We start from the raw sequence: 15,845 nt of genomic DNA, 5'->3' as shown, positions 1-15,845 counted from the left end.
CCCTCTTACCTCCTTTGTTGCTTTTAGCTCCTCACTTTGGCTTTTGTCTCTTTTTCTCCCATCTTGTGATTTACTTTTCTGTTTTCCTCTTCAAGTCAGTGTCTCTTCTGATTGTTGTACTGCCACAATGGTGTTCTTTTAATCGATCCCTTTCTGGAGCCAATATCATACAGGCTGGCCAGACGGCAGATAAGATTTCTGATTTCTGGTTTTAAAAAAAAGTGTATTGGTGGTACCATGTTTAATTTTTAAAGTGAACTGAAAATTTTACATGTCATTCTCATTTTTAAATGTGCTAATAAAAGAAAATAGAACTAAGCATTTCTGTTAAATCAGTGTATTAGTAACTTAATCTTAAGAACATATGGAACAACTGTCAAAATTTAACAAGATGGAACTTAAGGATAAACATAAAATCCTGAATTTAGGTAGAAAAGAAAACTGTTCAAATACATAATAGGAAAGACATGACTAGATAAAGATTCATGTCAAGATAAATGTGAGTCAACAGTGTAGAGTAGTTACCAAAAAAGTCATAAAGGACACTAATAGATGAATGGGATCCAGAATGAAGGAAGAAATCGTTTCATTGGACTTTTCTATTCAGACCCCATCTAGACTTATGTATTTAGTTCTGGGCACCATATTTTAATAGGATGTTGCAAAACTAACTGGTGGGTAGCCAGGTGGGTGAGGCATCTTAAAACCATGTCATATGAAGATAGTTTGAAGGAGCAGTTAGGTAGTGAGCCAGGAACAGAAAAACCTTGGTAAGGCATGATAGCCATCTTCCAATACTTGAAGGTCTGTCATGTGGAAGCACATTTGAATTTATTTTGTCTGGCTGCAGCAGGCAGATCTAGGATCATGTGTCATTTCTCTTGGAAAGCATGGAAGTTAGAACATCAAGAAAATCATTTGGGGCAACATGCAATAACCAGGAACAGAAATTATGTTGAGGAATTATCAGGATAAACCAAGAGTCAAAGTAGCAAGACTATAAAGCAAATAAGTAGAGACCATACTGATACATGAATGACAGTCTCACGTACTAACATGAATGTTCAGTTCATCCTTTCATGCAGAGTTTGTGAGTGCCTGATCTGTTCCTTAGAGGAAAAAATGCTATCGAATATTAGGGCCTTTAGAAACAGTCCTAATCCGCAAAGAACTTTTAGTTCAATAAATTCTTCAGGAACTAAAGCCTATATTGCTGAGTAATTTAGCAGTATAATCCAAATAAATAGTGTGAGTTTGCATGGACTTGGTTTAATGCTAGTATGTGACCCATTTTATGTGAATTTACAAAGGATTTTATTTCTTCACTGATGACATCCTACTGTTGGAGCTCCTTCCATTTTGAAATCCATCTGTTTTGTAATACATAAGTCCTAGGAAATTGCCTGAAAAACGTAGAGGTTAGATGATTTGCTCAGGGTCATATAGTAAGGGTCAGCAGTGAGATTTGAATCCAGGTCTTCCAGACTTATGTGCAACGCTCTGCTCTACTTTGCTGTATTTACATGATGTGACTTCTTGTGTAGGCACTCAATTCAGGAGAACTGTACATGGAAGACACCCTCTTCACATATGTGTTACCACAAAAGCCCTTAGTATTGTGTAAGTGCGTTTGGTAAAAAGCTATCATGTGTTTGATTAGAATATCTCAAATCCCCTATACTTTTCCACTTCTTCTAGATTACATCTAGAAAAACAGTCCACAAATTATACAGGAATTGAAACAGTATTTCATGGCATATTTGGCTATATTCATACATATGCACACATGTTCCTTATCAGAATGTTTTTAAATGCATAACTTTTGGGGTCTCTCACCCCTGGTAGTCCTTGACCAGCAAGGACCTGTCTCAGTATGCAGTGATTGAGGCGGGAGTCAAGGATGGAAGGAACTCCGTTTATTGTTTCAGCAAGCAGAATTTTTATGCAGTACTAGCCTTTGTTACTGGGTGCAAGCAAGCTCGTGCACGATCCTCTAAGCCTATCAGGAGCCCCAGGGCCATACCTCACAGCTCGTGGACAACTCATGTCCAGTGCTTATTTGGAAGGGGGCATGTGCTGTTCACAGCCTGCCTTATCAGAGGAGGAGGAGCCGAGCCGGACTGTGTAGCTCCATACTGTCCTTGGGCTTCAACTCCCAAGCTTATCAGGCTCTCAAGAGCCCCTTACACATAACATACAACAGTTATCAAAAAAATTTTTTAAAAGTTTATGGACTCCAGGTTAAAAACTTCGGCACTATGCACTAGAACTCTGTGCCATGTGTGAGGGATTTGGGGTTTTTTTCTTTTGCACTTAATAGTATTTTATTTTTTCTAATTACATGTAAAGATAGTTTTCAACTTTCATTTTTGTAAGATTTTGAGTTCCAGATTTTTCTACCTCCCTCTCTTACCCCCCCAAGATAGCCAGCAATCTGATATAGATTATACTTGTACACTCATGTTAAACATATTTCCACATTGCTCATGTTGTGAAAGAAGAATAGAACAAAAGGGGAAAGCCATGAGAAAAAAAAAAAACAAAAGTGAAAATAGTATGCTTCAATCTGCACTCAGACTCCATAGTTCTTTCTCTAAATGTGGATAGTATTTTCCATCACAAATCTTTTGGAATTGTCTTGGATCATTGTGTTGCTGAAAAGAGCTAAGTCTATCAAAGTTGGTAATTGCATAATGTTGCTGTTGCTGTGTATGATGTTCTGGTTCTGCTCATTTCCCTCAGCATCAGTTCATATAAGTCTTTCCAGGTTTTTCGGAAATCTGTCTGTTCATCATTTCTTATAGCACAATAGTATTCCATTACATTCGTATACCAGAACTTGTTCAACCATTCTCCAATTGATGGGCATCCCCTCAATTTCCAATTCTTTGTCACCACCAAAAAGAGCTGCTAAAAATATTTTTGTATGTGTGGATCCTTTTCCCTTTTTTATGACCTCTTTGGGATACAGCCCTAGTAGTGGTATCACTGAGTAAAAGGGTACACACAGTTTTACAGCCCTTTGGGCATAGTAGGGATTTTTTTTTAGAGGCAAAAGTGAGTCTTTTCCCTCACACAGTCTGTATTCTAGTGGGCTAGACATGTGTGTGTGTGTGTGTGTGTGTGTATGAGAGAGAGAGAGAGAGAGAGAGAGAGAGAGAGAGAGTACATTATATGTATCAGTGTATATTAGTATATACAAAACCTATGCATAACAAGATGCAGTGTAACTTTGGAGGGAAAGACACTAACTCTTGGGGTAGGAGAGCAGGAAAGACCTTATGAAGAATGTGGTGCCTGAGCTGAGCCTGAAGGACACCAGGGATTTCAAGAGGTGGGAGGAGAGTAGGAAGGAAAGCATTTCAGACATGGGGGATGGGTAGTGCAAAGGCATGGAAATGGGAAATGGCGTGTATGTGAAGAACAGTAAGTAGCCCAGTATGACTGGACTGGAAAATGTGTGGAGAGGAATAAGATGTAAGAATACTGGAAGGGTAGGATTGGGTCTGATTATGAAGATCTTTAAAGGCTTAATGGAGTTTATATTTTATTCTAGAGGGAATAGAGAGCCACTGGGGTTTATTGAGTGGGGGCAGGGTAACATGGTCAAATCTGCAGGTTAGGAAACTACCTGGTGGCTGTGTGGAGAATGGATTGGAGCTTGAGATAGTGAGACCAATTAGGAGACCTTCACAGTAATCCAGAGAAGAGGTAATGATAGTTTGAATTAATGATATGGAAAGAAAAGTGACAAGATTTGGCAACTGATTGTCTCTTACTTCTGGTGAAGAGAGAGTGAAGAGGCAAGGACTATGTTGAGTTTATGTACCTTGGTGGCTGAGAGATAATGGTGCCCTTGATAGTAATTAGAGAAATTCAGAAGAGGAGTGTGTTTGGGATGAAAAAGAATGAATCCTATTGTGGACATGTTGAATTGAAGTGGTTGTGGGACATCCAATTTGAAATGTCTAGAAAGCAGTTGCTAATGCCAGATTGGATCTTGGGAGAAAGATAAGGGCTCCTACAGATCTAGGAGTCATCAGCATAAAGATGATAATTGAACCCATGGGAGCAGATGAAGTCACCAAGTGAGAGAGTGTAGAGAGAAAAGAGAAGATGGCTCAGGACACAGGATACACCCATAGTTAGTAGGCATGACATGAATAATGAACCAACAAAGAAAATTTAGCGTGTAATTAGGAGAATCAAGAAAACTGTGCTCCAGAAACCTAAATAGGAGAGAGTACTTAAGAGGAAAGGACTGTCACTAGTGGCAAATTCTGAAGAAATGTTGAGAAGAGTGAAGTTTAAGAAAAGGCCGTGAGATTTAGCACAGGACCTGGCACATAGAAGGTGACTTAAAAAGTTTTTTTGAATTGAATTGGCAATTAAGAGATCTTTGGTAAATTGGAGAGTTGAGTGGGGTTGTTAAGCAGCAGAGATTTAGAAGGTAGAAAAGAGGGACTAGAAGCTGTTGAGTACAGGTAGCTTTTTCAGGGAGTTTGGAGAACAGGAGGACAGGATTAGTGGCAGAATCTAGTGAGGGTGGAGGAATAGGGGAAATTTGGGCATATTTATGGGCAACAGGAGAGGAACCAGTAGATAGAGATTAAAGATAGAGAACAAGAGGTGATGATAGTTGGGACAATCTGGAGAAGATGGGAAGGGTTGGAATCAGAGCAAGAAGAAGGGCCGCCTCTTTGTCAGAGTGGGCTGGCTTCATATTAGTCTTCCTTATGAATTTTTGGTTTTGATTATTTCACTTTTACTCATCAATAGTCCCATGTTTCTAGGCCCAGCTCACCAATCGGAAACAGAAACTGGAATCTGTGGAGATTTCCAGCCAGTCTGAAATTCAGCATTTAACCAGTAAGCTAGAGAGGGCCAATGATACCATATGCGCCAATGAATTGGAAATAGAGCGTCTCAACATAAGGGTAAATGATTTGGTTGGAACCAACATGACTCTGCTGAAGGAACAGCAACGACTTGAAGAAGAACTGAGGCACACTGAAAAACTGTTAAAGGTCTGTGTAATTACTGCAGTTGAACAATAACTTAACTTTGTTTTCTATAAATAGGGAAAAGGAAGTCGTACCGTAGTTCCTAAAACTCTTCTCTCTCTTCCTCCGCCTGGTTGTTGATAAAGTGACCGAATCTGTGCCTTTTGCATAGGCATGTAGCCAGGGCATACTGGATTATGCTTGAATCGGCTCACAAGAGCTGATTGTTAAATTTCAAGTTAAATTTCAATTACACCTCAGAAATTGGCAAATGCTACAAATTATTACTTGATTTATTGTTTTGTTGATTGTCCAGACTTAAGAAAGTGATGGTGAAAATGTTAATGATGCGTATTAAAGTGTGTCAGGTATGCATTTTCCCTCTGGAAAGATAATAAATATTTAATTACATGCTTCTGCATGTAGCTTTATTTTTTCTATCTTTTTTGATGAGCTATAAAATTATCTAGACCTATAATCTCTTAGGACAGTGTAAATAATATCAGTTTTTAAATGTTTAACAAGGGTTTTTTCAACATTGCTGTCACTTCTCAGTGACTCTGCCCTTTCCCCCATCTGCTCCCACAACAGAACCTTCCTTTGTAATAAATCTTAAATAAAACAAATTATCATACTAGCTAAGTCTAGCAATGTATGCCTTGTTCTACACCTATAATCTACCATCTTTCTGACGTGTGGCAAGAGGCATGCTTCATTGTCACTCCTCTGAAGTCACAGTTGATCGCGGTTTTGATCAAAGTTCTGAAGTCTTTCGGTGTGATTTTCCTTTATGTTGTTGTGGTCATCGTGTAAATTATTCTTGTAGTTCTGTTTACCTTACTCTGAATGAATTCATATAAGTCTTTCCAAGTCTATCAGTATTCATTATTTCTTATGTCATAATAGCAGTACATTGCATTCATATATGACAGTTTATTCAGATATTCTCCAGGTGATGGATACCCACTTTCCTTCCAGTTTTTTTGCTACTACTAAAGTACCATTATAACTATTTTCATATACATATGGGACCTTTCCCTTTGTCTTTTGCTTCCTTGGGTTATAGGCTCAGTGATATCACTGGATCAAAGAATATATACAGTTAGGTGACTTTTCTGGTATAATTAATAGTAATATTCTTTCTGTAGGTTCTACAAGGAGAAAAAAAGGAGCTGGAGGTAACTGTTCGGTCTCAAGAGGATTTCATCAATGGTTCAGTGATTCAGAAGGAGAAATTACAAAACAAATTTACAAATGTAGCTAAAAATTTACATTCTACGGAACTTATCAGGTACATTTTATTATCTCAGTGATTCAGTATTTGTCGTTGGTCATTTGTAGCACCTGAAGAGTTATCCTTATTAGGTGGGTTAGTGTGCTGTAGGTAATCACTGGAGGGCACCAGGGAGCTAGGGCAGATGAAACCCAGTGTAGGTAAGAGCATTAGGATTAGAGGCACCAGGAAATCTGTTCTTGTTCTCCTGAGCCAAGGAACAAGGATAGTCTGGCTTCTGTTTTATGGAAACTAAATAATAGTATAGCTGCACAATCACTATTGCAGAGCATGGTGTAGTGGAAAGAGCGCTGGGCTGGAAGGCAAGAGAGCTGGATCGAAGTCTTGGCTTGACACTGGCTAGCTAAAGAGTCTTGTACAAGTCACTTAACTTTCCTGAGCCTCAGTTTTGGTTGTCTCTAGGATGGGGCTATCTCACTCTCGGGGTTATTGTGAAGAAAGTGCTTTGCCAGTTCTAAAGTCCTATTTAAATGTAAGTTATTAATAAGAAGTAATCACAGGGAATGGAGTGGGGGAAGTATCTAGAGTATGTTGCGTCAGCAAGGTGTGAGTGACTTTGTCCTTGAAGCAGAAGCAGGAAATAGCTGAAAATGGCTGCCTGTGATTGGAAGAGCCTTTCATTTGGGGAGTTAAATCTCCCACCTTAAGACTATTTTTGTAGCTGGAATGTGGTCTAACCTTGATTGGCTATTAGTGAAAATCAAACTAATGGAGAGGAAGTATAGAAGAGTTTGGAGGAAGTCTGAACTATTAATTTTTCTTCCTGTTTGCTCAATATAGGAGATAGCCATGGGAATGAGAAATAGAAATTAGCATCTAATTATGGAAAGCAGGGAATGATGGAAGAAGCACTGTGGCAAGTAGTTATATACAGTAGGCTATGGGGTTAATAACATGAGTAATGGTGTTTGAAACAATGAACTGGACCTCCAGCTTTTTGAGGGGAAGATCTTTTATTAGATGATGAATTTGAGAATCAAACCTGGTTCCCAACCAGAAGAGGCTTCAATGTCTCTGTGTTTGTCCAGCTGGTCCTTGCAGTCACCTCTAGTTTGTTATAGAATGGCTAAAAGATCACATGTGGTCTGAAGCAAACCAAGATAACTCCTGCTTTATAAGTACTGTGGTGTGTCGGTAAAATTTTATGTACTCATTTATATGCTGAAAACCAGTCTGGGTACATATTGCTAGAAAGTTTTTAGATGCTTGTAATGGAATTACTCTTTTTCTTCACTTAAATGAAATTTTAAAAAAGTAATTTTCCTAGGAGAGTACTTAATTCTTTTGCAACTCATTTGGGGATAGAAAGATTTTTGGAGAAAAGAAAACAGGTCTTGATTAAAGAGGATATCCTTACTTTATTTGTTTGTTTTTGATCTCTTAAAAAACATTAAACCTACACAGTAAGGAGAGGCGAGTAAACTACCAACTTTTTGAAATTTCATTTTAACCTATCAGGGTTTTAAGTAGTGCACTGTGAGAAAGAATTTACCGGAAATACATCTGAGGAACATTGGAATTGTAGAGCTGAAAGTCCAAAGTTATGGACAGAGTTTTGACCATCAAAAAGTGGATATTATAATTATCCAAGTTGTGCCTTGCTTGTATGCAGAGGCCTTCTGGAATGATCCTGTGTTTTTGTATAGGTCACTGGAGGTCAGCCTTCAAGAAAAAGTTTCTTCCTCTAAAGGCCAGATGGACCTAGAGAATGTTTTTTCACAGTTGGATTTTCCACAGAGCAGTGAAGAACTTCTGCAGGCAGAGGTATCTCGTCTTGAAGGCAGGTAGATGGAATTATATAGAAAAATTTTTGACCAGTTTGTCCATATTGACATTAAATATTTTAAGTCACTAGATTTTTATAAGCTCTACTATCATAGTCATAGCTTAAAATAGTTAATTGTTTTAAAAACATAAATGTAAGATCCTTTACAGAGTTAATATTATTGCAGATAGAAACCAGAAACGAGATAATTGATTGTCAGTGGATAATAAAGAAGTGAGAGAGCCAAGTGAGCAGTGTTTGTTGGTTAAGAATGAATAGAAAGGAAACTATTGTAGATAAGAGTTGGCCCTGCAATGGTTGTAATTTAATCTTTGGGCAATTAAAATATATTTCATATATTTAAAGAGCCAAATGTCTCTGAGTGGAGATGGTAGCCCTTTGTAATTTTTAATTTCTTGAAAAACTTATGCAGTTTACTCTTAGAGAATTATTATCATTGGTGTCAGAGATAGCATGAGTATATAAGTAAGAAATCCAATAGTAGGATTTCATTGTAATCAGTATTTTTAATAAATCTAATACAATTTTTATTTTCCCATATAATTTCTCTATTTTTCCTTCTCCTTTTTTAATCTTGGGATATTTGTGATAGTCTTTGGTCATAAATTATTTTGAAGCACCTGTCAGTTTACCTTTTATAAAACAGAAAATCTCTTCAAGCTGAAATTTAAGGTCTTATCATACTTTCTTCATTGGTTTTGCTTTTAGTCTGTAATCATCATTTTATTAAACTTGTATTAGGTTCTTGAGACTTGGTTTTATAATAGGGGTAGTTACAAATGGGCAGTTTGTCAGTGTGGCACAAGTTAGTATAAAAACGATAATGATTTAGCCATTTTTTTTTAAATTCAAAAGGCAAATAAAGAATCAACTAATATAAGTTTTTGCAGTCATTGTTGGCATAATATTTAAGTGATATTTTGTTTAGGTAATTAATTACTTAAGATTGTAAATAAAACCTGAAAAGTCAAGAAATTGAGAGATTTGCTGTTTTTCTAGAATTAATTTCTTGATTTTATTGAACACACATAGTATTTTTGAATGGTTGTTTATCTGGGAAATTGAATGGATCACTGTAGACACCAAGGATCTTGTTTGATTAGCATTTATTGAACAGCCTAGAGTATGGTCATAAATGAAACAAATGAGAAGAGGATATGAACTGGATGTCTTCACTTTTCTTCAGAAGCTTACAGTGTCATTGAATGAGTCAAAATTTAGACATACAATAGTTGAGAATAGTTATAATCAACTTGTTGATAAGTATTTACAAATACACACACACACACACACCCCAAAAAAACACTTTATTTTTATAAATAAATTTTATTTAATAACCCCAATTTGTGAATATTCGTTAGAAAATGATTGCTTAGTTAGGGGAAGCTTACTGATGGGAAATAAGATTTGAGCATCTTGAAGGGAGAATTATGGATGACGGTGGGTAGGCATCTTTTAGGTAAGGGAAAAATGATACATGTAAAGAACAGAAGTTGAAGTTAGAACATCTGTGGCAGTCAGCATGCACTTTGGCTTGGCCGAGTCAGAGAGTTCATAATATAAAAGGGTGATGATTAAAGCTTGCAGAAGGATTCAGATTTTGAGTGTTAAGTAGGAATGGTTAAATTTGATATTTCTGTAAGGGTTTCTTACCCTGGGGCCCATGAACTTGGCAGTTTTAAAAAGTTTGTGATAACTGATTTGAACTCATGCCTTTCTGACTCCAGGTACAATGCTCTATCCACTCTGCTGCCTAGTTAGCTGGAAAGCTAGTGTGTAGTAAAGTGCTAAGGACTGAGACCAGAGTGGTGGGTGGACAACTATAGAGAATTGGATGACTCTTAAGAGACTAAAGAGATGTAGGACGATTGGGGCTTGTAAACATTGTTTGGATTTTTGGGGGATGATTTGCAGTTCTTATGAAGGAGAGACAGAAGTCAAAAATAACTTGAATTTTTAAGCCTTGAGGACAGATAGAACGATGGTGCCTTTAATGGTAATAAAGAAACTGGGAATAGGTCTTAATTTTTTTACTGGGAGGATTCTGAACTGAGGGCTTTTAATTTTTAATAATTTTATCAGTAGGATGTCCAATAGAGAGTCATTCTTGAGTCAGTTCTAGATTAGTGAATTGGAAAGAGGGTGAGCAGATAAGGGTAGAGGTGAGGATTTGGAAATCCTCCTTACCAAGAATGTTAAAAACCATTTTGCTGCTGACATGATTCAGGTGCTCCTAAACTTGAACTCTTTTTCTTTTTACTCCTGTCATCTAGCTTGGGATCTGTGAGTACAACATGCAAACAGCTGAGCCAAGAGCTAGCCGAAAAATATGGAGATCTAAAGGCGATGGAAGACTCTAACAACCAGTACAAGATGGAGATTAAAAAAGTAAAACTCAACTTATCTATCTGTGGCAAAATCAGTCTGTTTTTAATGGACTCAGAGATGTTAAGGTCATATAGCCAGTAAATGGCAGACCTGAGATTTGACTATAGTTCTAGTTAGCTAACATTCGGGGGATCTCAGGTTATCTAGACAATTAAGTAAAATTGATCATTTCAGCAGAAGAAATCTAGAGAATATAAGTTTATTGGAAATATCAGTGTTTACTTTTAGTCAGGATAAAGGTAAATATTTGCATTAGCCATTTATTCCTGCTTAAACTTTTTTTTGAATTGTCCTACTTTTTTCTTTGTAGCTAAAAGAGCAGATATTGCAGAATGAACAGACTTATAACTGTGCTCTAGAAGGAATGAAAATGGAAATCTCCAAACTGACACAGGAGTTGCATCAGCGTGATATAGCCATTGCTTCAGTCAGTGGATCTAGCTCCGAAGTGGAACGACACCTCAGATCAGAGCTGGAAAAAGCAGAAATTAAAGCAGTGGACCACAGGGTAAACCTACAGTGATCTGTCTCTGCATGGGACCATATACACCCCTTTATCTGAAGTTGGAGCTTGAAAAACCATCACTTTTTACATTAAATAGGTTTCCTGTAGTATATTTTACCCTTTGCATGTGATGTGGGTCTAATCATTTCATATGAAGAAGAACTTGAATGATCCCATTACTAAAAGCAAATAGAATCTTTAAATAGCTAGTATTTTTGTTTCATTTAAAGTAAACATTTTGACAATAGTTTAGGAGGCAGAAAAGCTGAATTGTTTCTATTTTGACTAATGTTACATAGGTTGATATTGAACAATGTTGCATAGGTTTGATCAGTGTTACATAGGTGCAACTTTTTGGTCAAACTTATTGATTTCTTCATCTTTAAATCTAGTTAATAGAATCAGAGTTGAAAGCAAGTTTAGAGGGCATCTAACATTGTATCTAGACAGAGATCCTTCCCCCTGTAAGATTCTTTGTCATGGGTATCTAGTCATTAACTGTTTGAATACTCCCAGTGACAGAGAAATCACTGTCTCAAGGTATAGCCTATCCCCTTATCAAACAGCTCTACCTGTTAATTTCTTTGTGGCCTCAAACTGAAATTTGCCACCTTGTAACCCCTACCAAGCTACCTACCTATCTACCAAATTACTCAGAGAGGTTGTATGTTATAGTCAAATCCTTCTTATGTATGGTCTTGTTACAGTTACTGAAGCATAAATTACTTTATAGCTACATTTAAACATTTCATTTTTTTGAGATGACTTTCTAAAACCCAAGTTCTGTGAAAAAAGGTTTGTGTTCCCATTTTTTGAAAGCCTGCATGCCGAAGTAGTTAGTAAGGGAACCAATTCTATGTAATGCTTAGCAGCTCAGTGGTAGGAAGCAAATTTGGAAGGATTCATGCTTGCTGCCAAGAAAAGCACTGACTGCAGAAAGAGCATTCTGGGATTTCTCATAGACCAGAGTCATCACACAGAAATAGTCACAAAATCCATTTTGGGGTATGGTATGTTTGAACTTTCTGTTTGTATCCTTCTTAATTCATTTATTTTGCTTCTGCCTAGGATATTTTGACACAACTGGAAGCACTTAGATTAGAAAATAAACAACTTTCTGAGACCTTGGTGAATATGGAATCTGGTCCAATAGGGGTATGTAAATAAAGACTTGCATTTACTTTCTAAAGCTTTAAAATAGTTATGTGGAATCATCTGACAGGAAATAGGGAGGAAAGCAATATAATTAGCATTTAATACTTAGTTTTTTCAATAATAAGAAAATATTAGCAGTAGTGAAAATGGAAAATGTTCTTCATCCTTGCGTAGAGATTATAATATGCTGTGATGCAAAAAGCACACAGTTCCCAGTATAAGCCATTTCACATTATTAAGTACAAAATAGTTCTACAATACTTCATGGGAGATTTCATTGGTGTGGGCATGCTTTTGGTGGATGCAGGTTTACTAAAGATAGAAATGATCTTCCTGAGTTGCAGCAACCAAAAGAATTCATTAGCTATGCTTCCAACAGCAGGCACTCCACCTGCCATTGGTCCTGTACTTGATGTCTTTCCATCCTGGTAGAAACTTCTCAGGGCTGCACTCTGCTGGTAGACCTAAAGAAGTCAGGATTATCACTTTGCCTCATTGAGCCATCAGTGAGGGGTTCAGTGCTATTCTACAATATGCTTTAAAAAATCCAGACTTGGCAAAGCGCTTGTTAGGTGTAGGGTACACTGATCCCTGGAGAGATCAATGTATAATAAGCCTGGAAAGGAAAAGTATCATAGATTCATTTTATGGATGAAGAAACTGAGACTTAGGGAGGTGGTGACTTGGCTGGGATTACATAGCTAGTAAGTGACCAAGGTGACACTTGCACCTAGGTCTTCCTGGTTCCAAGTCCAGCACCCTGTCCACTTGGCTATGCTGCCTCTCACAGGTTGCAGCCACGTTGTGAAGGGCTTTAATGCCAAACAGAAGAATTTGCATTTGATCCTAGAGGTAATAGGGAGCCATTGGAGTTTGAGCAGCAGAGGGACATGGTCGTTGTGCTTTAGGAATATCATGTTGGCCGGCTGTTGGAAGTGACAAGGCCTGAACTAGGATAATGAGAATGTAAGTGGAGAAAAAGGGATGAAGTAGAGTCGGTAAGATTTGGCAATTGTTTAGATTGTAAATGAAATTCTTAAAGCCTGTGCTATTCTACAATATGCTTTAAAAAATCAATTCTAGTGGAAGGGGATTAAATCATTATAATTTTGCTATTAATCTTTGTTCTCTAAAGTAACTGAGGTAGTGGCAGTTTTACCTGGAGCAGGAGCTTGGGAGTGATGATCTAGCCCAAGGCAATGCGGTTTAGTGGACATAGCACAGGATCAGGACTTGGAAGACCTGGGTTCTCATCTGGCCTCTGACATTCTTTTCTTGTATCACATCAGACAAATCATTTTACTTCTGCAGAGCTTAATTTCTTTATTTATAAAATTTTGGATCTAGATGGTCATGCAGGCTCCTAATTTCTGTATTCTGTAAATCCAGTGTATGGGGTGCTAGGATGGAATGAAGGGGGAATAATTACTCCAAATCATTCAAGTAGTGTAGATTTCCCTTTGTTAGGAATACAACATAGTATAAAGTGATTTAAGCTATAAATCTTGTCAGAAAGAAATGTTAGAAAGTGCTATCTTTCTGTCATCTCCCAACCTCCAGAGGCATATACACCCATACCACACACACACATAAAGTTAAATTGGTGAGGTCAAGTCAATCTTTTTTTTTTTTTTGAGAGGGAAAGGCAAGGTATTTGGGGTTAAGAGACTTGCCCAAGGTCACACAGCTAGTAAGTGTCAAGTGTCTGAGGCTGGATTTGAACTCGGGTCCTCCTGACTTCAGGGCCAGGGGCTCTATTCATTGTGTCACCTAGCTGCCTCAAGTCAATCATTTATTAAGCACCTACTATGTGACAGACACTGCTAAGAGCTGAGGATACAAAGAAAGACAAAAAACTGTTCCTGCTTTCTAGGACAATATCCAGGAAACTACGGACAAACAAGAAGGGTACGGGATAACTTGAAGAAGCTTTCAGAGGGTATTACTATTAAGCACTAGTACTAGCATTAGAGAGGGTGCAAGGGAGTCAGAAAACAGCTTCTTGTAGAAGGTGGGGTTTTTATCTGGGACTTGAAGGAAGCCAAGGAAGTTGGGAGAAGAAGATGAGGGAGAGAATTCCAGCTGTTGGAGACAGCCCATGAAAATGAAGACTAGGAAGATGGAGAGTCTCATACAAGGATCAGCCAGTAGGCAAGTGCCCCTGGATCACAGTGCATGGGAGAGAAGGCTAGAAAGGTAGTCGGGCTGAACGTGCTGGCTCGTGAAGGGCTTTGAACACCAAGTAGAGGAGTTTTATATTTGATGCTGGAAGTGATAGGCAACCCCTGGAGTTTATTGAACATGGTCATTCCTGTACTTTAGGAAGATCAATTTGACAGCTTAGCAGAGGATGGATTGGAGTGGGGAAAGACTTGAGGCAAGGAGACTAACCAGAAGTCTGTTGTAGTGGTCCAGGTGTGAGGGTGATAAAGGCCTGCACCAGAGTGGTGATGGTGTCAGAGAAGTGGGAGGGAGTGAGGGAGGGGTGTATATTAGAGATGTTACAAAAGTAAGATTGACAGGACTTGGTGACTGATTGGAATGGAAAGTAGAGGGTAATACCTAGAATGGAAGTCTGGGTGATTGGGAGGATTATGGATAATTACTCCAAAGTAATAGGAAAATTAGAGAGAATGGTAAATTAGCTCAGTTTTGGACATATTGTGTTGAAGATGTCCAGGGGATTTCCAGTTCAAGATGTCCACTAGACAACTGGAGATGTAAGACTGGAGGTTAAGAGAGACATTAGGGCTGGATAAATAGATCTTATCTTATTAGAATTATCTGCCTATAATTGATAACTGAATCCTCGGGAGCTGATGAGATCAGCAAGTGAAGTAGCGTAGAGGGAGAAGAGAAGAGGGCTCAGGACTGAGCCCTCTAAGATAACCCTGGTTAGTAGGTGGGACCTGGATGAATATTCAGTGTCAAAAACTGCAGAAAGCTCAAGAAGGATCATTTTGCATGACAGACTGAAGTTGTCTGAGATTGTTGTGTATATAATCAAACTCAGAACTTTGATGGAGTAGATGATCCTAAAATTCCCCAAATTAATTGCCGTTAACTTTTCTGCAACAGCTAGATGTCAACCACATATCTAGTAGATGTTTTTTGTTTTGAGAATTTGTTTCATATGGCCAACTTGATGAAAGACATTGAGTGAATCATTTATCGTGGAGGCTTGTCATCATTAGCATATGCAGGTGGTTCACAGGTAGATTTTTAAAGTTCACAAGCATCAAAGAAAACGAAAAGCATTTTTTTTATGATTAATTTTCCATCTGTTCATAGTTAGACTCCAGAAGATCACTGTGCACCTTTGAAATATAATTCTAGTTCAAAAAATAGAAAATACCAAAGTAAAACCCACAATAAAATGAGGTTTCCAAATAGGGACTACCCTAATTTAACATGGTATTTATGAACTGAAAATATTCAGTCTTTTTGCAGAGGAATGGGGGAGAAAAGAGAAGATATACCTAGCTCATACTCAGAAATTGTTAGGAAAACTTCCTAACCACAATATCTAAAGTTCAAGAAGAATGAAATTTGTAGTCATGGAAGTAATGTGTCACTTGATTGCATGTAGAAAGAGTGGGCATCACACTAATGTAGGAATTTTAAAAGTCATAGCGTATCCAAAAATCTTCCCTGTAAAACAGAATTCTTTCAGAAATATCTCATTTTATCCAAAGAAAAGAACTTTGGGGACAT

General features: G+C 37.7%; 1 protein-coding gene across 5 annotated transcripts in view; it reads left to right on the top strand.

Moving 5' to 3' along the window:
- Nucleotides 1-15,845, top strand: part of CEP63 (centrosomal protein 63) — a 61,460-nt gene that overhangs the window by 40,556 nt on the left and 5,059 nt on the right. For 4 of the 5 annotated variants that reach the window (XM_036747902.1, XM_036747906.1, XM_036747903.1 and 1 more), the window contains exons 7-12: nt 4,794-5,027; nt 6,152-6,294; nt 7,944-8,081; nt 10,357-10,471; nt 10,782-10,979; nt 12,045-12,131. In XM_036747902.1, coding sequence (XP_036603797.1) covers nt 4,794-5,027; nt 6,152-6,294; nt 7,944-8,081; nt 10,357-10,471; nt 10,782-10,979; nt 12,045-12,131 — 915 coding nt within the window. The remainder of the gene's footprint in view (nt 1-4,793; nt 5,028-6,151; nt 6,295-7,943; nt 8,082-10,356; nt 10,472-10,781; nt 10,980-12,044; nt 12,132-15,845) is intronic. The other variant, XM_036747905.1, reaches the window with a different exon arrangement.

Source organism: Trichosurus vulpecula, chromosome 2 (genome assembly GCF_011100635.1).
Source record: "Trichosurus vulpecula isolate mTriVul1 chromosome 2, mTriVul1.pri, whole genome shotgun sequence".
NCBI classification, from domain to species: Eukaryota; Metazoa; Chordata; class Mammalia; order Diprotodontia; family Phalangeridae; genus Trichosurus; species Trichosurus vulpecula.
Note: the sequence above shows the minus strand (reverse complement) of the source record. Positions and strands in the feature narration are given on the sequence as shown.